General features: G+C 42.9%; 1 protein-coding gene across 2 annotated transcripts in view; it reads left to right on the top strand.

Annotated features, from left to right (window-relative positions):
• Nucleotides 1–22,900, top strand: part of LOC132383245 (brain-specific angiogenesis inhibitor 1-associated protein 2-like protein 2) — a 147,964-nt gene that overhangs the window by 31,056 nt on the left and 94,008 nt on the right. For both annotated transcript variants that reach the window (XM_059954181.1, XM_059954182.1), the window contains 3 exons: nucleotides 10,564–10,625; nucleotides 13,804–13,875; nucleotides 18,762–18,878. In XM_059954181.1, coding sequence (XP_059810164.1) covers nucleotides 10,564–10,625; nucleotides 13,804–13,875; nucleotides 18,762–18,878 — 251 coding nt within the window. The remainder of the gene's footprint in view (nucleotides 1–10,563; nucleotides 10,626–13,803; nucleotides 13,876–18,761; nucleotides 18,879–22,900) is intronic.

Below are 22,900 nucleotides of genomic sequence, written 5' to 3' on the forward strand. Positions count from 1 at the left end.
TGCATCTCTTTTGGTTCTTTTTTGGTGGAAAGATGTTGCCCCACCCATTCATGCTCAATGGCTTAAAGATATTATGTCCTGTTTAGACCTTGAGAAGATTCATTATTCACTTCTTAATTTGGACATGAAGTTTCATATGGTGTGGGTACCTTTCCTTGAATATTTTCGTAATTCCCGTTTAACGGTTTATCCACTTGTTTTGTTACTTTCAGCTTTTTTTTTTCTGGTTAAGTTTTACGCTTTTTTTTGTTGTGAAATACAGTATAGTTTAGGTAGTAGGCATTATGCTTTTTTATATTTATAGCTCTGTGGTGAGGAAAGCTCTGATTAACTTTGCATTGTATTGGTTGGCTTGGAGTTTTGTAGTGGGAGGGTTGTATTGATTTCATTTTGGGTGCTTTTTCTGTGTTGTTATGAATTGTATATTGGACACATTTGTTTAGCACTGTATAATTCTCCATTTTGCTGGTTTTTTTCTGTTGGGTAGATATAGTGTAGAAACGTATAAAAATTAAAAAAAAGATTATCTGCATCTGCAGAGGCTGTTGTGTCCATAGTTGGAGTGGATAGCCAGTGCCTTTTTTTCCAAGGTAACAATGGTTAGTTCAAGCAGACATACTTTTATGGTGATTGGAGGAAAGCATAGAGGGAATATCTGAGGAAGTTTTTCATGCAGAGAGTGAAACATGCATGAAACGTGGTGGTATGAGGGGTGGCGGTAGAGGTAGATATAGTACAGTGTCTATAAAAAGTATGCACCCCCCCTTGGAAGTTATCATGTTTCATTGTTTTACAACACTGAATCACAGTGGATTTAATTTTGCTTTTTGGACACTGATCAACAGAAAAAGACTCTTTCGTGTCAAAGTGAAAACTGATCTCTATAAAGTGATTTAAATTAATTACAAATATAAAACACAAAAAATTGATTGCATAAGTATTTGCCCCCTTTAATATGACACACCAAATCATCACTGGTGCAGCCAATTGGTTTTGGGAATCACATAATTGGTTAAATGGAGATCTGTTTTTGGGGACCTCTGTGCAGTCAAGGAGTTTCAATTTATTGTAGTCAAAATACACCTTGAAATGTATCTTGAAGGTCCAACTGCTGGTGAGTTAGTATCCTGGCAAAATCAACACCATGAAGACAAAAGAACACACCAAGCAACTCCGCAAAAAGGTTATTGAAAAGCACGCATCAGGAGATGGATACAAGAAAGTTTTCATCACTGAATATCCCTTGGAGTACAATCATCAAGAAATGGAAAGAATATGGCACAGCTGTAAATCTGCCAAGAGCAGTTTGTCATCAAATAGTGAGTGACCATGAAAGAAGGGGACTAGTGTGGGAGACCACCAAGAGACCTATGATAGATCTGGAGGAGTTACAAGTTTCAGTGGCTGAGATAGGAGAGACTGTACATACAACAACTGTTGCTGGGGTGTGCTTCACCAGTCACAGCTTTATGGGAGAGTGGAAAAGAGAAAGCCTCTGTTGAAAAAAATTCACATGAAATTTCGGCGTGAGTTTACCAGAAGACATGTGGGAGACTCTGAAGTTAGCTGGAAGATGGTCCTATAGTCCGATGAAACTAAAATTGAGCTTTCTGGCCATCAGAAAAAATGATATGTTTGGTGTAAGCCAAATACTGCACATGATCAAAAACACACCTCCCCTGCTTGAGCAGTTTTGTAAAGAAGAATAGGGAAAAATTGCCGTGTCCAGATGTGCAAAGCTGATAGAGACATATCCACACAGAGCTGAAGGGGGCGAATACTTATGCAATCAATTTTTTTTGTTTTATATTTGTAATTATTTTAGATCACCTTGTAGGGATCTGTTTTCACTTTGACAGAAAGAGTCTTTTTCTGTGGTCAAAAAAAGCCAATTTAAATCCTCTGTGATTCAATGTTGTAAAACAATAAAATATGAAAACTTTCAAGGGGGTGAATACTTTTTAAAGGACCGTTTAATTTCAAAGTTCAAAGTAAATTTATAATCAAAGTGTGTATATGATTAATTTTTTTCAGACGTTCACAGTGGAAGAAAGACATACGATAGAATCAGTGAAAAACTACATACGAAGACTGACAGCCATGGTGCAAAGGATGATAATCCTTGCAAATATAAACTTAATAAATAAATAGTACTGTGAACATGAGTTGTAGAGTTGTTGAAAGTGAGTCCATAGGTTGTGGAGTCGACCTCTTAGATAAGATAAAGGCACCTGAATGATAGAAAAATGGAGGGCTATGTGGGAGGGAAGTTTAAACGTTGGGCAGTATGTTAAATGGTCGGCACAACATTGTGGGTTGAAGGGTCTGTTCTGTGCTGTACTGTTCAATGTTTTATGTTTAACACTAGTACCCTTCCATAATGAAATATGTTCCTTTCTCCAGCTACTTGTTGAGGTACAAGGACAACCAGAGTCCTTTCCCTCTTCTCTTCCATTTGAACCTCTCCAATATTAATTCTTCCATGAGATTCATCTGGAGCTTTTTCAGATCCAATCGTGACATCACCCAAATCTCTGCTGCCCATTCACCATCCATTTCAGATCTCACCCAATTGCTCACTGACCAGTGCTGAGCCCCAGTTAAGAAACAAGATCTCTCCTTTAGCCCCTCTCACCTTCTCCAGACTCAAGGGGTAGCCATGAGCTCCAGCTATGTCTCCCTTTTTGTTTGCTACAAAGAGCAGTCCATGTTCAAATCCTTCCCTGATAATGCTTTCCAACTATTCCTTCGCTACATTGATGACTGTATTGGTGCTGTCATCATACACCCATGTTGAGCACATCAATTTCATCAACTTTGCCTTCTACCTCCACTCTGTCCTTAAATTCAATTGGTTCATACCTGACACCTCCCTCCCCTCTATTGATCTCTCTGTCTCCATCTGTGGAGACAGACTGTTTACTGCCAGCTTTTATCAAACTACCAATTCCCACAGCTATTTTGACTATATCTCTTCCCACCTTGTCTCCTGTAAAAATGCTGTTCCCTTTTCTCAGTTCCTTCATCCCTGCCATATCTGTTGTCAGAATCTGGCTTTCCTTTTCTGGACATCCAACACATCATTCAACACAGCTTCAGTCATCTCAAAAGGCCACCAAGCTCATCTTTACCTCCTCTGGCCACTTCTCAATTTCTGCAGGGGTCACTCCCTTTGTGATTTCCTTGTCCTTTAATCCCTCCCTACTAAGGTTCCTCCTGGCACTTATCCCTGCAGGTGGCCTAAGTGCTATACTTGGCCATTCACCAACTCCCTCACCTCCATTCAGGGCCCCAAACAGTCCTTCCAGGAAAGGCAACACTTCACTTATGAATCTGTTGGGTTGTGTACTGTGTCTGATGCACCTGATACAGCCTCCTCCACATTGGTGAGACTCATCATAAATTGGGGGACCACTTTGTTGAGTATCTCTGCTCCATCTTCCAATAGCAGAATTTCCCGGTGTGCAGCTATTTTAATTCCTAATCTCATTCCCATTCCAACATGTGCCACGATGAGGCCATTCTGAGAGTGGAGGAGCAACACCTCATATTCAGTTTGGGTAGCCTCCAATCAGAAAAGGCTTCCTTTATTCTCATTCTTTGTCTCCTGCCAATAAGCCACTGCTTTATCCATGCTAGAATCTTTACTATAATACAGCCTCATTTACTATTAAACAGCTTTATGTGTGGCACTTTGTCAAAGGCCTTCTGAAAATCTAGTCCACAACACCAACCAAATCTCCTTTGTCTATCCTGCTTGTTAATTCTTCAAAGAATTCCAACTGATGTGTCAGGCAAGATTTTCCCTTGAGGAAACCATGCTGACTATGGCCTATTTTATCATGTGCCTCCAAGTACCCTGAGGCTCATTCTTAATCATCAACTCCAACATCTCAACCACTGAGGTCAGACTAACTGGCCTATAGTTTCCTTTCTTCTGCCTCTCTCCCTTGTTGATAAGTGGAATAAAATTTGCAATTTTCAGTCTTCCAAAACCATTCCAGAATCTAATGATTCTTAAAAGATCATTACTAATGCCTCCAGCATCTCCTCAGCCATCTCTTTCAGAACTCTGGCGTGTACACCATCTGGTCCAGGTGACTTATCTACCTTCAGACCTTTCAGTTTCCCAGGAACCTTCTCTCTAGTAATGGTAACTTTACACACTTCATGAGCCCGGACACTTTCGAACTCCCACCATAATGCTAGTGTCTTCTGCAGTGAAGACTGTTGCAAAATACTTGGTCAATTCATCCACCATTTCCATGTTGCCCCTTTACTACCTCTCCAGCATAATTTTTCAGCAGTCCAATATCCACTCTCTCCTCTTTTACACATTATGTACCTGAAGAAATTTTTGGTATCCTCTTTAATATTACTGGCTAGCTTACTATTGTATTCCATCTGCACCTTCTTAATGACTTTTTAATGATTCTATGTTGATTTTTAAAAGCTTCCCAATCTTCTAACTTCCCACTAATTTTTGCTGTATTAAATGTCCTCTCTTTGGCTTTTATGTTGGCTTTGACTTCTCATGTTAGCCATAGTTGTGTCATCTTGCCTTTAGGAATACTTCTTTGGGATGCATATATTATGTGCCTTTTGAATTGCTTACAGAAATTTCATCCATTGCTGCTTTGCCATCAACCTTGTCAGAGTTCTTTTCCAATCAGGCCAACTCCTCTCTAATGCCTTTGGAATTCCCTTTACTCCTCAGTAATAGTCATACGTCAGACTTTAGCTTCTTCTTATCAAATTTCAGGATGAATTCAATCATATTATGATCACTTTCCCCTAAGGTTTCTTTAATATTAAGATTTCTAAACAATTCTGGTTTGTTGCACAACACCCAATCCAGAATAGTTTATCCCTTAGCTGCTCTAAAAAGCCATCTCGTAGGCATGCTAGAAATTCCCCCTCCTGGAATCCAGAACCAAATTGATTTTCCCCAATCTACCTGCATATTGGAATCCCCCTTGACTATTGTAACATTGCCCTTTTGGAATGCATTTTCTGTCTCCCATTGTAATTTGTAGACTGCATCCTTCCTATTGTTTGGGATTCTGTATACATCTCCCAACAGGGTCTTTTTACCCTTGGAGTTCCTTAGCTCTATCCACAATGACTCAACAGCTTCTGACCCTACAATACCTCTTTCTAATGATTTGATATAATTTTTTATCAAAGCGCAATGTTGCCTCCTCTGCCTTCCTGCCTGTCCTTTGATAATAAGCTCCCAGCTGTAATCTTCTTTCAGCCATAATTCAGTGACATCTATGTCATACCTGACAACCTGCAAATGTGCTACAAGTTCATCTACTTTATTCTGTATACTTTGCACATTTAAGTCGTCAAGTCAACTTTTATTGTCATTTCGACCATAACTGCTGGTATAGTGCACAGTAAACATGAGACAACGTTTTTCAGGACCATGGTGTTACATGACACAGTACAAAAAACTAGACTGAACTATGTAATTAAAAAAAAACACAGAGAAAGCTATACTAGACTACAGACCTACACTGGACTGCATAAGGAGCACAAAAGCAGTGCAGGCATTATAATAAATAATAAACAGGACAGTAAGACAATAGACAATAGGTGCAGAAGTAGACCATTCGGCCCCTCGAGTCTGCACCGCCATTCTGAGATCATGGCTGATCATTCACTATCAATACCCAGTCCCTGCCTTGTCCCCATATCCCTTGATTCCCCTATCCATCAGATATCTATCCAGCTCCTTCTTGAAAGCATCCAGAGAATTGACCTCCACCGTCTTCCGAGGCAGTGCATTCCACATCTCCACAACTTTCTGGGAGAAGAAGCTCTTCCTCAACTCTGTTTTAAATAACTGACCTCTTATTCTCAATCCATGCCCTCTGGTACTGGACTCTCCCAACATCTGGAACATATTTCCTGCCTCAATCCTATCAAATCCTTTAATTATCTTAAACGTTTCAATCAGATCCCCTCTCAATCTCCTCAATTCCAGTGTGTGCAAGCCCAATCTCTCCAATCTCTCTGCGTAAGACAGCCCTGCCATCCCAGGAATCAACCTAATGAATCTACGCTGCACTTCCTCAATTGCCAGAATGTCCTTCCTTAAACCTGGAGACCAAAACTGTACACAATATTCCAGGTGTGGTCTCACCAGGGCCCTGTACAAATGCAAAAGAACATCCTTGCTCTTGTACTCAATTCCCCTTGTAACAAAGGCCAACATTCCATTTGCCCTCTTCACTGCCTGTTGCACTTGCTCATTCACCTTCATTGACTGGTGAACTAGGACTCCTAGGTCTCTTTGCATTTCTCCCTTACCTAACTCGACACCGTTCAGATAATACTCTGCCCTCTTGTTCCAGCTTCCAAAGTGGATAACTTCACATTTATTCACATTGAATGACATCTGCCAAGTATCTGCCCACTCACTCAGCCTATCCAAGTCTCCCTGTATTCTCCTATCGTCCTCTTCGCATGTCACACTGCCACCCAGTTTAGTATCGTCAGCAAACTTGCTGATATAGTTTTCAATGCCCTCATCTAAATCATTGACAAGGCAAGGTGTCAGTCCAGGCTTCGGGTATTGAGGAGTCTGATAGCTTGGGGGAAGTAACTGTTATATAGTGTGGTTGTGAGAGCCCGAATGCTTCGGAGCCTTTTCCCAGACGGCAGGAGGGAGAAGAGATTGTATGAGGGGTGCATGGGGTCCTTCATAATGCTATTTCCTTTGCGGATGTGGTGTGTAGTGTAAATGTCCATGATGGCGGGAAGAGAGACCCCGATGATCTTCTCAGCTGACCTCACTATCCGCTGCAGGGTCTTGCGATCCGAGATGGTACAATTTCTGAACCAGGCAGTGATGCAGCTGCTCAGGATGCTCTCAATACAACCCCTGTAGAAAGTGATGAGGATGGGGGGTGGGAGATGGACTTTGCTCAGCTTTCACAAAAAGTAGGGACACTGCTGGGCTTTCTTTGCCATGGAGCTGGTGTTGAGGGACCAGGTGAGATTCTTAATCAGGTGAACACCAAGAAATTTGGTGCTCTTTACAATCTCTACCGAGGAGCTGTTGATGTTCAGTGGGCAGTGGTCACTCCGTGCCCTCCTGAAGTCAACAACCATCTCTTTTGTTTTGTTCACATTAAGAGACAGATTGTTGGCTCTGCACCAGTCCATTAGCCGCTGCACCTCCTCTCTGTAAGCTGACTCGTTGTTCTTGCTGATGAAACCCACCATGGTTGTGTCATCGGCGAACTTGATGATATGGTTTGAGCTGTGTGTTGCAGCACAGTCGTGGGTCAGCAGAGTGAACAGCAGTGGACTGAGCATGCAACCCTGGGGAGCCCCCGTGGTCAGTGTGATGGCGTTGGAGATGCTGCTCTCAATCCGGACTGACTGAGGTCACCCAGTCAGGAAGTCTAGGATCCAGTTGCAGAGGGAGGTGTTCAGGCCCAGTAGGCTCAGCTTTCTAATCAGTTTCTGAGGGATGATTGTGTCAAATGTTGAACTGAAATCTATGAACAGCATCATCTCATATCGTGACAGCATTGTGACAATATGTGTCTTTTTTGTCCAGGTGGGTTAGGGCCAGGTGGAGGGTGGTGGCAATGGCGTCATCTGCTGAGCGGTTGGGATGGTGCACAAACTGCAGGGGGTCCAATGAGGGGTGCAGTAAGGTCTTGATATGCCTCATGACGAGCCTCTCGAAACACTTCAAGATGATGGATGTAGTCATTTAGGCAGGACACTGAAGACTTCTTCGGCATGGGGACGATGGTGGTGGCCTAGAAGTACGTTGGAACGATGGCGCTGCTCAGGGAGATGTTGACGATGTCAGTGAGAACATCTGCTAGCTGGTCTGCACATCCTCTGAGCACTCTACCAGGGATGTTGTCTGGTCCAGCAGCCTTCCATGGGTTGACCCCGCACAGGGTTCTTCTCACGTCTGCCACGGAGAGACACAGCACCTGGTCATTCGTAAGAGAGGTGGACTTCCTCGCCGCCACGTCATTTTCCACCTCAAACCGGGCGTAGAAGTTATTCAGCGCATTTGTGAGGGAGGCATCACCTGCAGAGTCAGGTGACGTTGTCTTTTAATTGGTGATGTCCTGGATGCCCTTCCACATGCGCCATGTGTCGCTGCTGTCCTGGAAGTGACTGTGGATTAGCTGGGCATGTGCACGCTTTGCCCCTTTGATGGCTCGGGACAGTTTGGCCCTTGCTGTTGTTAAATATAATATAATATTTAAATATAACACTTTGTCCTGTATTCACCCTTTTCGAATTTGTCTGCCTTTTACATTGCAACACATTCTGCTGATTGCAATTTTGCCCCATCAACAACCTCTCCTCGCTGCACATTGCTTCTGTTTGTAAACCAGCTCCCTTATCCACCTTTCCTACGATACTTCTTGCATTGAAATATTGGTAGCTCAGAACACTAGTTGCACCATGCTCAACTGTTTCATTCTTAACTTTGTCTGAGGTCTCACCAACATCTGCCTCCACAACCTCTCCATGTTCTGGCACTCTAGTTCCCATCCCCCTGTAACTCTAGTTTAACCCTACCCTGCAGCATTAACAAACCTTACCACAGGATATTAGTCCCCCACCAGTTCAGTTGGAAACCGTCTTGTCTGTACAGGTCCCACCTTCCGTGGAAGAGAGCCCAATGACCCAAAAAATCTTATGCCCTCCTAAGCCACATATTAAACTGTATAATCTTCCTAGTCTCGGTCTTTTCTCCTTGGAGCGATGGAGGATGAGAGGCGTCCTGATAGAGGTCTATAAGATGATGAAAGGCATTGATCATGTGGATAGTTAGAGGCTTTTTCCAGGGCTAAAATGGCTAGCTTGAGAGGGCACAGGTGCTTGAATGTAGGTACAGAGGAGTGGTCAGGGGTAACTTTTTTACACAGAGTGGTGAGTGTGTGGAATGGGCTGCCGGCAACGGTGGTGGAGGTGGATATGATAGGGTCTTTTAAAAGACTCCTAGACAAGTACATGGAGCTCAGAAAAATAGAGGGCTATGGGTAACCCTAGGTAATTTCTAAGGTAAAGAAACGTTCGGTACAGCGTTGTGGGCCAAAGGGCCTGTCTTATTCTGTGGGTTTTCTATGTTTCTATTCTCATAGGACATGCTCCCCAATCCAGTCAACATCCCTGTAAATCTTCTCTGCACCCTTTCTATAGTTTCCACCTCCTTCCTGTAGTGAGGTGACCAAATCTGAGCACAGTACTCCAAGTGGGGTCTGACCAGAGTCCTATATAGCTGCAACATTACCTCTTGGCTCCTAAGTTCAATTCCACGATTGATGAATGGGATTAGTGTTTGGAAGTGTCTGGACCTGCTTGCGGGTGAATGGGATTAGTGTTTATAAATGTATGGACCTGCTTGTGGGTGATTGGGGTTAATGTTTGGAAGTGTCTAGACCTGCTTGTGGGTGAATGAGATTAGTGTGGAGCAGTGTCTGGATCTGCCTGTGGGTGATTGGGATTAGTGTTTGGAAGAGTCTGGACCTGTTCGTGGGTGAATGGGTTAGTGTAACAAAACACGCGGACATGGAGCGATCAAGGTCCTGTTTCTGTGCTGTACAACTCAATAACTCTCAATCCTATTCACTTGTATAGATCAAAGTGTGACAAAGAACATCATGAAGAAATATTCTGACCAAAAGCATGTGTTTCATAAATTGATGTGATGTGTTACCAAAATTTTAAAATTATTTTCCTGGTGGGGAAATGGAGGTGACTTCTCATTGATTGAAGGGCAACAACATTTAATTTTTCTTTGTTCGGGGCACAGATGTGCTGAAAGTTTTGTGTTATTTGTTTCTCCTCTAACCTTCCAATATGCCTTTCTTTTAGGTACACCTGTAAACCTGCATGTTAATGCAAATATGTATTCATCATAATGCAAATATGTAAATGCAAATATGTATTCATCTCAATACATAAGAGTATGCAGGCAAGGCCAAGAGGTTCAGATGTTGTTTAGACCAAACATCAGAATGGGGATGAAATGTGATGTAAGTGGCTTTGACCATGGAAAGATTTTTGGTGCCAGATGGGGTGGTTTGAGTATCGCAGAATCTGCTGATCCTGGGATTTTCACACAGTTTCTAGTGTTTACAGAGAATGGTGTGAAATACAAAAAAAAATCTAGTGAGTGGCAGTTCTGTGGGTGAAAATGCTTTTTAATGAGAGAGGTCAGAGGAGAATAACCAGATTGGTTCAAGTTGACAGGAAGGTGAAAGTAACTGAAATAACTGCACGTTACAACAGTGGTATGCAGAAGAGCATCTCTGAATGCACAACACGTTGAACCTTGAAGTGAATGGGCTACAGCAGAGGAAGACTGCACCAAATTCCATTCCAGTAACTGCTCTATTAGATACTCTGCTGTGCCTAATAAAGTAGCCACTGAGTGTATGTCAGAAGATGTGATAATAGTAAATGACTTCCAATTCCAAAGCAGCTTCCTCAAAGGAAAGAGTAGGTCCTTTGAACCTTTGAATACTTGTTCTTGGAAGTGATTTTCTCACCTCTTTTCCTGTCGCCCAGGTCAGGTACTGTTGCAGATGGCGGACACCCAGAGGGAGCTAAGCAATGACTTGGAAATCATTGTAAGTACTTCCTTTCTGAGCTAGTTAACCTAACTCAAAAGACTTCCTCAAGATAGCAACAAACCACTAGTGATTCAGGTATACAAGTTACCTGAATTCAATCTGATAAGCATGGTAGCTAATGGTTAGTGCATTGCTTTACAGCGCAGCAACCCGGGTTCAATATCTTTCATTGTCTGTACATTCTGCCCGTGACTACATGAATTTCCTGCAGGTGCACCACATTCCAAATGCTTACTGGTTGTTAGGTTAGTTGGTCACATGTGTGGGCTTGTTGGTCTGGAAGATCCTGTACCACTAAATAAAAATATGAAAATAAAATTTAAAGTAAGTTGTCAACACAACAGGTTTATTATAGAAACATAGAAAACCTACAGCACAATACAGGCCCTTTGGCCCACAATGCTGTGCCGGACATGCACTTACCTTAGAAATTACCTAGGGTTACCAATAACCCTCTACTTTTCTAAGGTCCATGTACCTATACCGGACCCTCTTAAAAGACCCTATCGTATCCGCATCCATCACTGTCACCAGCAGCACTTTCCATGCACTCACCACTCTCTGCGTAAAAAAAACTTGTCCCTGATATCTCCTCTGTACCTACTTCTAAGCACCTTAAAACTGTGCCACCGTGTTAGCCATTTCAGCCCTGGGATAAAGCCTCTGACTCTCATCATCTTATACATCTCTCTCAAGCTGCCTCACATCCTCCGTCACTCCAAGGAGAAAAAGCCAAGCTCACTCAACCTATTCTCAGAAGGCATGCTCCCCAATCCAGGCACCATCCTTGTAAATATCCTCTGTATCCTTTCTATAGTTTCCATATCCTTCCTGTAGTGAGGTGAACAGAACTGAGCCTATTGGGTCCTGACTAGGGTCCTATATAGCCGTAACATTACCTCTCAGCTCTTGAACTCAATCCCAAGGTTGATGAAGGCCAGTACACTATATGCCTTCTTAACCAGAGTCAACCAGCACAGCAGCTTTGAGTGTCCTTTGGACTTGGATCCCCAGGATCCCACTGATTCTCTACACTACCAAGAGTCTTACCATTAATACTATATTCTGCCATAATATTGGACCTACCAAAATGAACCATCTCACACTTGTGCTTCATCTGCCACTTCATAGCCCAGTTTTGAATCCTACAGATGTCCCGCTGTAACCCCTGACAGCCTTCCACACTATCCACAACACCCCCAACCTTTGTGTCATCAGCAAATTTACTAACCCATCCCTTCACTTCCTCATCCAGGTCATTTATAAAAATCACGAAGAGAAGGGGTCCTAGAACAGATCCCTGAGGCACACCACTGGTCACCGACCTCCATGCAGAATATAACCCATCTACAACCACTCTTTGCCTTCTGTGGGCAAGCCAGTTCTGGATCCACAAAGCAATGTCCCCTTGAATCCCATGCCTCCTTACTTTCTCAATAAGTCTTGCATAGGTACCTTATCAAATGCCTTGCTAAAATCCATATACACTACATCTATGGCTCTACTTACATCAATGCGCTTAGTTACATACTCAAAAAATTCAATCAGGCTCGTAAGGCAGAACCAGCCTTTGACAAAGCCATGCTGACTATTCCTAATCATATTATCAGAATCAGAATCCTTTATTATCGCCAAGTATGAGGACACATACAGGGAATTAGATGCCGGTTCCCTGAGCTCTCTCTCTACAGAATTACAGAATGCCTTGCTGAAATCCATATACACTACCTCTATGGCTCTACCTTCATCAATGTGTTTAGTTACATCCTCAAAAAATTCTATCAGGCTCGTAAAGCATGACCTGCCTTTGACAAAGCCATGTTGACTATTCCTAATCATATTATGTTCGTAACTTCTGCCTCTCAGAATCTTCTCCATCAACTTATCAACCACTGAAGAAAGATCACTGGTCTATAATTTCCTGGGCTATCTCTACTCCCTTTCTTGAATAAGGGAACAACATCTGCAAGCCTTCAATCCTCTGGAACTTCTCCTGTCTCCAAAGGTCATTGCCAGAGGCTCAGCAATCTCCTCCCTCACCTCTCACAGTAGCCTGGGGTATATCTCATAGTCCCGGTGACTTATCCAACTTGATGCTTTCCAAAATCTCCAGCATATCCTCTTCCTTAATGTCTACATGTTCAGGCTTTTCAGTCCACTGTAAGTTATCCCTACAATTGCCAAGGTCGTTTTCCACAGTGAATACTGAAGCAAAATATTCATCATTACCCCCACTGTCTCCTCCAGTTTCATACACACTTTTGATTGTCTTATTCTCTCATGTCTTATCCTCTTGGTCTTCACATACTTGTAGAATGCCCTCTCTTGACCCCTTCTGGCTCCTATCTAATTCATGTTCTGTACAATGAAATAATAGTTGACAAAAATGGTCATCAGACTTTCAGTCCAATGAACTACTCAATTACACCCATTACACAATTAACCTGCTAAACCAAAACATCTGGAGGAAACCCATGTGGTCACAGGGAAAATGTACGAGTTTCTTATGGACAGTGATAGGAACCGACCCAGGTCTCTGGCATTGTAATAGCATTATGCTAACTGCTGTGCTACCATTCTGCTGGTGATCAGGTAGATTTCATCCATGTGTTCCAGTTTACCGTCATCGTGACTCCCCCCACCCCCCAAGCCCACCCAACATCCACAACCACCAAGTTCCTTCAGCTTCTTGTTCATTGAAGATTGACTCTATTCCATTACTCACCAGATGCCATGCCCTGGTACACCACTGGGTGTTACAGTTTCTCACAACTGGGGAATGGACTGATCCTACTGTCTGACAGTGAGGTTTCACAATCAGCGGACGTTTATGGTCTGACAGTGAGGTTTCACAGTCAGGCCGGACGTTTACGGTCTGACAGTGAGGTTTCACAGTCAGGCCAGACGTTTACGGTCTGACAGTGAGGTTTCACAGTCAGGCCGGACGTTTACGGTCTGACAGGGAGGTTTCACAGTCAGGCCGGACGTTTACGGTCTGACAGGGAGGTTTCACAGTCAGGCCGGACGTTTACGGTCTGACAGTGAGGTTTCACAGTCAGGCCAGACGTTTACGGTCTGACAGTGAGGTTTCACAGTCAGGCCGGATGTTTACGGTCTGACAGTGAGGTTTTACAATCAGGCCAGATTTTCCAGTGACTGATGTTTATCTTTACAGTTTCGGAGGTTTAACAATGAGCTTCTTCGGGAGATGGAACAGAATACTAAACTGGACATGGATTATATAACTGTGAGTCAACATTCCTCATTGGTTAGTTTCAAGTCTGGACAGAACAGTGATGCGACTAGTCAAGCTGCTGCCTCACAGCAACAGATGGTTCAGGTTCAAAGCTGATCTCTGATGCTGTCTGTGTGGAATTTGCATGTTTTCCCTCTGATCCTATAGGTTTCTCCTGGGTGCTCTGGTTTCCTCCCATTTTACGAAGGTGTGCCAGTTGGCAGGTTAATTGTTCCTAGTGTGTAGGTGAGAGACAGAGTCTGGGAGGTGTTGGTGGGAATGTGGTGAGGAAGGCAAATGCAGTGTTTGCATTCATTTCGAGAGGACTAGAAAATAAAAGTAAGGCTGTAATGCTGAGACTTGATAAGGCTCTGGTCAGCCATGACTGAGTGTCATGAGCAGTTTTGGACCTCTTGTCTAAGAAAGGATGTGCTGGCATTGGAGAGGGTCCAGACGAGATTCATGAAGAGGGTTAACCTATGAGGAGCATTTGAGGCTCTGGTCCTGTACTTGCTGGAGTTTAGAAGAATGAGGAGGCATCTCATTGAAGAGCCTAAACAAAGTGGGCATAGAGAGGATGTTTCCTATACTAGGGGAGTCTAGGGTCAGAGGGCACAGCATCAGAATAGAAGGACCTCTGTATTGAACAGAGATAAGGAGGAATTTCTTTAGCTAGAGGGTGGTGAATCTGTGGAATTCATTGCCACAGATGTCTGTGGAGGTCAAGTCATTGAGTATACTTAAAGTGGAGGTGATGTGTTCTGAATTAGTAAGGATGTCAAAGGTTACAGGGAGAAGGCAGGCAAATGGGTTTGAGAGAGATAATAAATCAGCCATGATGTAATGGCAGAGCAGACTCGATGGGCTGAATAGCCTAATTCTGCTCCCATGTCATATGGAATATGAGTAAAATGTAGGAGGAACTGAGATCAAGAGTCAGGAATGAATGTTGTATCTTTATAAAACTGTTAAGTTTGTAACTGGGGTGGTATATTAATTTCAGGCAGAATGAGGAGGTTTTGGAGAGGGTGCAGAAAAGCTTTACCAGGATTAGAGTGCTATAAGGAGAGGCTGGACATACTAGGGTTGTTTTTTCTAGAGCAGCAGAAGCTGAAGGGAGTCCTGACATAAATCTATAAAATTATGAGAGACATAGGTAGAGTAATAGCTGGTATTTTTTTAAATGTCTGATCCTAGAGGACATGCATTTAAATTGATGGGGGAGAGTGTAAAGGAGATGTGTGGGGAAGAATTTTTACACAGAGAGTGATGGGTGACTGGATTGTGCTGCCAGAAGTGGTAGTGCAGTCAGATATTGTAGAGGAATATTAGGGGCTCCTAGATAGGCTCATGAATATGTAGAGAATGGAGGGATATAATCCATTTGCAAGTAGAAAGAATTTGCTTAAACAAACATCATCATAATTAGTTTGGCATAGCACTGTGGGCCAAAGGGACTGTTCCTGTGTTGTATGGTTTCATGTTCTGTATGTATTGAAGCTACAATATAGGGATATACAGAAGTACAGGACAGAAACAGGCCCTGAGGCCCATCTAGTCCATGCCAAAACCAGTTAAACTGCCTACTCCCATTGACCTGTACCAGCACCATAGCCCTCCATATCCCTACTATCCATGTACCTATCCAAACTTCTCTTAACTATTGAAATCAAAATTGCACTCACCACTTGTGATGGCAGCCATCACTCTTTTTCTTAGTGAAGAAGTTTCCTATCATGTTCCCCTTAAACTTCTCACCTTTCACCCTTAACCCTTGACCTCTGGTTGCATCCCACCCAACCTCAGCGGAAAAAGTCTGAGGTGGCTCAGAGGCAGGAGTGATACACTAGCCAGTTGTTGAGGGTTAGATATGAAGCCTTTTTGTCCAATGGGCAAAGGGGGGAAAGAGGCAATCAGTGTGAGAAACCTCGGGCTGTGTTGGCAGCTGGCACACTGTTGTTCAACTCAGGACTGCTCTGATTCTGGTGAACTTCCACAATCACTGGATCCATACTAGCCATCACTTACATACTCATTCTCCATTAATTCCACGCCTTCTTTCAAGAATTTAAGAACACAAAAAATAGGAGTAGGACCATTGAACATTTTCCATCATTCAATATCAAAACTGATTTAGCTGTGGATTCAGCTCCAACTACCTGCTTTTTCCCCATCACTCTAACTCACCTGCTATGGAAAAATCTACCATTCTGTCTTAAATATAGTTAATGATGTAGCCTCTATTGCTTCCCTGGGCAGAGAATTTCACAGATTCACTACTCTCTGGAAAAAGCAGTTTCTCCTCATCTCTGTTCTAACAATATACCTCCGAATCTCAAGGCGATGTGCTCTCACTTTCCAGTACTCCATCTACCAGACTCTTGCCTACTCACCCCATCTATTTCTTGCCGTGCACTCTCCTTATCCACTGCAAAACTTGCTTTTCCATTCAATTTTCTTCTTCCTCAGAAAGCTGAAACAGACCGAACTCCCACAAAAGCTGTTGCTTAACTTCTACAGAAGCACAATTGAAACTATCCTGACCAACAGCACCACAGTGTAGTATACCAGCTGCACAGCTGTTGGGCGACAAGACCTGCATCGTGTGGTGAAGGTGGCTCAGAGAATTGTCAGGATGGAGCTCCCAGGACTGGACACCATCTATTCCAGTAGACTCAGGAGGAAAGCAATCAGAATAACCAGAGTCAACACACATCCCGGCCACTCCCTGTTTGACCTGTTGTCATCCAGCAAAAGGTTCAGGACACTAAAAGCTAGAACAAATAGACTGGGAACAGCTTCTATCCCAGAGCTGTGGCCTCCATCACACCACTCCCACAGAACATTGACTGAAACTGTGAGCGCACACACACGCACAGACAGGGACTCAAATACTTGCACTAACTGCACTTTGTGCATTACTGTGATATTCTGGTGCTGTTTTATTTAATTGCCTGAGAGGAAGCCAAACAGAGTTTCACTGTATCTATGTATAATGACAATAAAGATAATTCATTCATTCATTTAGGGTCTTCTCCAAACATACCTATCAGCTCCCCAACTTACTAAAGGCAATTTATTTACAGTGGCCAATTAACCCAGCATCTCTGAACATCTCTGGGATGTGGGAGGAAACCAGAGAATTTGGAGAAGATGTACAGAGAGAATGTACAAACTCCACAGAGACAGTGGCAGAGGTCAGGGTCAATTCCCGGGTTTCTGGCACTGTGACACAGTGACTGTACCAGATATACCTCTGTTACATTGTAAAACACATTCTTGGACCTTGTTGTATGGCAAGGTACTGAACACTTTCAGCACACTACGTATCTATTTTATAGTACCTGCTTAAGGAAATAATCTCAAGCCCACAGTATGATAAAAGACCATAAGAAATAGGAACAGAATTAGGCCATTCAGCCCATTGAGTCTGTTCTGCCATTCCATCATGGCTGATCCTGGATGTTACTGTCACCTGAAGAATCTAGTTTCACATGCAACAGCCACAAATTGATATAGAACATAGGAAACTGAATCAAGAATCTAACCCTTCCCTCTATTTATATGAGTATATATAAATTCATATTATTTATATATTTATTATATTATATTATTTATAAATATTATTTATATATTTATATAACTCTTTATTTTTTTTCATTATCCATATGCCTATCTAAGAGTTTCTTATGTAACCCCCTGGGTCGCCTCAGGCTCGCTCAGCTCATTCTCGTCTAGGGGGAGCAGCCTTCGGCCCCGCCAAACTGGGTAATCAGCTGGTGTGGATGCTGTGTGATGTCCCCGCCTCGCCCAAAAACAGACAGTACACCATATGCGATTAAATGAGTACAATTTATAAAGGTTACTATAACTAAGTGATTAATAATGATACAGTATATATGAAGAGAAAATTAAAGAAAAGGCGCCAAACTTATCAAAGTCCAAACCACTTCGTGCACAACCGTTGGAGCTCAATTACTGAAGTCTTCTGGCCACCATTCGATCCCCTCCGAACTCCTCGACTCGCAGCTCAGGACCCTCCGAACTCCTCAACTCTCCAAACAGCTCAGGACCCTCCGAGTGGTCAACCAAGCACATCTAGCTCCATCCCCCTCCCCTCCTCGGAGAATCTCCCGGCCTCAGACCCCCCTTTGGGGTCCGATCCTCGCCCAGCTTAGAGCATTGCGTCCTCTCTCTTGACCCCCTCGTGCTGATCTGCCCAAAAGCCCGTCAACAAAAGCTTACAGACTCAGAAGAAAGAACATTAATCCCCATTTGGTTTACAAAGGAATATGATTCTCGTTATCAGTAAATTAGCATTCCTGCTAGTTAACAAAAAGAAGAAACCCTCTTTACACTTAATTTCCCCAACGTATCTGTCTCTATCACCATCCTTGGCAGGGCAGTCCATGCCCACTCTCTATCAAATAAACTTACTTTTGAAACCCTCCTACTTTCCTCCAGTCACCTTAAAATTCTGTCCATTATTAGCCATTTCTGCCCTTGGAAAGAGTCTGTGGATATCAACTAAATTTTTGCATCTTATCATCTTGTACACCTCTATCAATTCACCCCTCATCCTCCTTTAGTCCAAAGATAAAAGCTGCAGCTTGCTCAACCTATCCTCGTAAGATATGCTCTTTAATACAGCAGCATCCTGATAAATCTCCTGGGCACGATCTTTAAAGCTTCCACATCCTTCTTATAATGAAGTGACCAAAAATTAACTCAATATTCCAAGTGTGGACTAATCAGGGTTTTAAAGAGTTGCAACATTTGCTCACTGCTCTTGAACTCAATTCCCCAACAAATGAAGGCCAACGCATCATATGTCTTCTTAACCAACCAATTAACTTGCACAGCAATGTTGAGGCATGTGTGGTTCCCTTTCTTTGCAGAAAAGCAAGTACCAATTTGAAAAGGAACACAGAAGCAGGAGTCAGATGTTAAAAGAAGCGAATACAGACCTGCAGAGGGTGGAGCGGATGAGAAGCCCATACACCAGGGATGTGCAGGTAGGTGCTGGTCCTTACTGGAATATTGGTGGACACAGCTTGAATGGAACAATGCAGAGAGTGATTTTCAATTGGCTTCCAGATTGCTCATTTTGGGGATTAGTAACTGGTTCATTACTGCCCCATGCATTGAGATACAGTGAAAAACTTTGTTTTGCATGCCATTCAGATAGATCATTTCTTACATAAGTACATCAAGATTGTACATCAATAACAGAATGCAGAATATAGTGATAATTCTACACACATAAGATGCTGGAGGAACTAAGCATCTATGGAAAAGAGTAAACAGCCAAAACCGTTCATCAAGACTGTCACTGAACAGTCAGGACTGTCACTGCTACAGTAAGAGTGCTGGTATACAAATAAGGTGCAAGGGCCATGGTGAGGTAGATTGAGAGATCAACATTGTTACGTATTCAGGCAACAATAAATATATGAGTTAGGCAAGGGTCTATATAACAAATAACACATTTATTAAACACTGAAAACAAACCCCCCAAAAGTAAACAAACACTAACGTAACCGGAAATCAGCTGCTGTGCTGCAGCTTAAACAGCTCTTAAAGTGATGCAGCTCAAACAGTTCTTAAAGCGATGTTGCAAAAACAGTTCTTTAAAGTAGTATTGCCAAAAGTTCGAAATGCTCACTTTCTATTTAAGGGAGAGACTTCTTAAGACGATTTAAATTCTCTTTCACATCGTTTTGCTTCGATCCCCGGCGTTGAACTTCCCACAAAAAATTTACGAAACGAAGTGAAACGGCTTAAAGGCACTGACCTTTCCTTTATCACACTGACCTCAATCTTCTGCTATCCCACAGAGATTAACACAAGAACAGTCAACGAATTCCTTCCGAATAAGGATTAAACAAGGTCGAACCCGTTTCATCGTCGAAATAGATTCTCCCCGATCTTTAACTCCCGAACTCCGATCTTCACTCTCCACTAATCCTCAACTAGCAGTATTGTAAAGACTCTGCTGGCAATGACCTTTTAAACTTTAGGCATTAGATAAAAACTTCATCCTTCAACTAAATTGCATCATCACATTAAATCGCACAGCGGCATGAAGTCAACATGGCAAATCCAGCCACGAACTGCCCCCCTCACTAGGTGGGGTCTTCCTTTTATAACCTGTAAAAAAAAACCTGTCACATGATCTCTACTGGCAGGAAAATGACATCACTCCACCATCACAAGACCATTACCTCAAGTCCAGTATAGCTTCAACCCCAGTCACGTGACAAGGGTACCACTGTCATGTCATGAGTACGTAACAACATATATACAGTATACATACTGTATATAGTGGGTGTGTGTATATATGTGTGTGTGTATATGTATATATATGTAATCTCAATAGCTGGTTGGGTCTTTCCCACTCAACATCTCCACAGTTGTATCTCCTGTCAGGGTGTAGTGGATTGTGGGATTATTTTGGACATTAAGTTATCAGTTGGTTGGGCTTTAGGTTAATACAGAGGAGTTGTGCAGGTCCTCCCCAGGTCAGGATAGACCATAGGACTATGAGTAGGAGCAGAATTAGTCAATTTGGCCCATCAAGTCTGCTCTGTCATTCTATTATGGTTGATTTATTGATCCCCTCAATCCCATTTTCCTGTCTTTGCTCATAATCTTTGACGCCCTTACTAATAAAGAACCTATCAACCTACATTTTAAATATACCCAGTGACATGACCTGTATCAAACATCGTAGATAGATTCCATTCCTGAGAACTATTTGTAATCTGAACAGTTTGTAAATTGGGAATGAATGACAACAGTAGGTGGGAGAGGAACACAGACGCAATGGTAACAGGAGAGTGAGCAGACACAGAAAGAGTAGCCTCCATCTGGCCATACTGACTCAGTGAGGGAGGGAGGGAGTTTCCTCAGTGCTCTCAGCTATGCCTGGCTCCAGACAGGCCTTTGTTTTTGTAGCTCGGGAATGGGGAGAGAGAAGCCACTCAGAAGTGCTCCTGCTTTCAACCAACAAAGGATGCCATCAGCCCTGAACACAATGGCAAATCCCCACTGGTCCTGTCACTCTCCTGAAGAGTCTGCTCATGAGTTGGATGTTTGTAACCCAAGAAAGACCTCAATTGAATCTTGGGAAAATCAGACAAATCTGCTGTCCACGATTGCTCCAAATGCGTTAGTGTTAACTCACAGTTTTAGTCACTGTTCATAACTGAACACTTGAAGCTGCTGGGCTTCATTGCTCTTCCAAGAATTTGCAGCTGTTACTGGCTCTCCTAACTTGCTTAGCAAATCAGCGACCAGAGCCTGTTTATTAATTTATTGCCACTGATGTGAAAAACAACTGGGCCAAGGTCTTCCAGTCAGTTTCTCCATTCTGTGGGTGGGGCCAACAGTTTCTGGCCTGTGCTTCTGAAGATTTTTTGTCATGCGGGAAATTAATGGTAGGGGACATGGAGATGGCGGAAACGCTGAACAAATATTTTGTATCAGTTTTTACAGTACAGGACACACAAAATATCCCAACACTGAATAAATAGGGGGCTCTAGGGGGAGAGAAGCTAACTACGATTCAAATCACCAAGGAAATGGTACTTCATAAATTAATGGGACTGAAGGTGGATAAATCCCCTGGACCGGATGGCTTGCATCCTAGGGTCTTAAGGGAAGTGGCGGTTGGGATTGTGGATGCATTAGTGATAATTTTTCAAAACTCGCTGGACTCGGCAATGGTCCCGGCAGATTGGAAAAATGCTAATGTAACTCCTTTATTTAAAAAGGGCAATAGACAGAAGGCTGGGAATTATAGGCCAGTTAGCCTAACATCTGTGGTTGGCAAAATGTTGGAATTGATAATTAAGGAAACAGTAACAGGGTATTTGGATAAACATAGCTTAATAGGACAAAGTCAGCATGGCTTTACAAAAGGGAAGTCATGTTTGACAAATTTGTTGGAGTTCTTTGAGGATATAACATATAGGGTAGATAAAGGGGAACCAGTGGATGTGGTGTATTTGGACTTCCCAAAGGCATTTGACAAGGTGCCACATCAAAGATTATTACTTAAAGTAATAAATCATGGGATTGGGGATAGTATTCTGGCATGGGTGGAGGACTGGCTTTCTAACAGAAAACAGAGATTTGGGATAAATGGTTTATTCTCAGACTGGCAGTTGGTGACTAGTGGTGTTCCGCAGGGGTCGGTGTTGGGACCCCAACTCTTTACAATCTATATTAATGATTTGGAGAAAGGGACTAAGTGCAATGTATCGAAGTTTGCTGATGACACAAAGATGGGAGGGAGTGGAATGAGTGCGGAGGACATTGAAACCCTGCAGGGGGACATAGATAGGCTGAGTGATTGGGCAGACATTTGGCAGATGAAATATAATACTGACAAGTGTGAGGTCTTGCACTTTGGCAGGAAAAATAATAGAGCAAGTTATTATCTAAATGGAGAGAAACTGGAAAGTGCTTCTGTGCAAAGGGATCTGGGGGTCCTGGTGCAGGAAACACAAAAAGTTAGTATGCAAGTGCAGCAGGTGGTCAAGAAGGCCAATGGAATGCTGGCTTTTATTGCTAGGAGGATGGAGTATAAGAACAGGGAGATCTTACTGCAGTTGTACTGGGTATTGGTGAGACCACACCTGGAGTACTGCGTGCAGTTCTGGTGTCCATATTTAAGAAAGGACATGCTGGCTCTCGAGGCAGTGCAGAGAAGGTTCACTAGGTTAATTCCGGGGATGGGTGGGTTGATGTATGATGAGAGGTTGAGTAGATTGGGACTCTAATCATTGGAGTTCCGAAGAATGAGAGGCGATCTTATTGAAACATATAAGATTGTGAAGGGGCTTGATCGGGTGGATGCGGGGAGAATGTTCCCAATGATGGGTGAAACTAGGACTAGGGGGCATAATCTTAAAATAAGGGGATGCCGTTCCAGGACTGAGATGAGGAGAAATTTCTTCACTCAGAGGGTAGTGGGGCTGTGGAATTTACTGCCCCAGAGAGCTGGGGAAGCTACTACACTCAATAAATTCAA

This window comes from Hypanus sabinus, chromosome 29 (assembly GCF_030144855.1).
Source record: "Hypanus sabinus isolate sHypSab1 chromosome 29, sHypSab1.hap1, whole genome shotgun sequence".
Classification (NCBI taxonomy): Eukaryota; Metazoa; Chordata; class Chondrichthyes; order Myliobatiformes; family Dasyatidae; genus Hypanus; species Hypanus sabinus.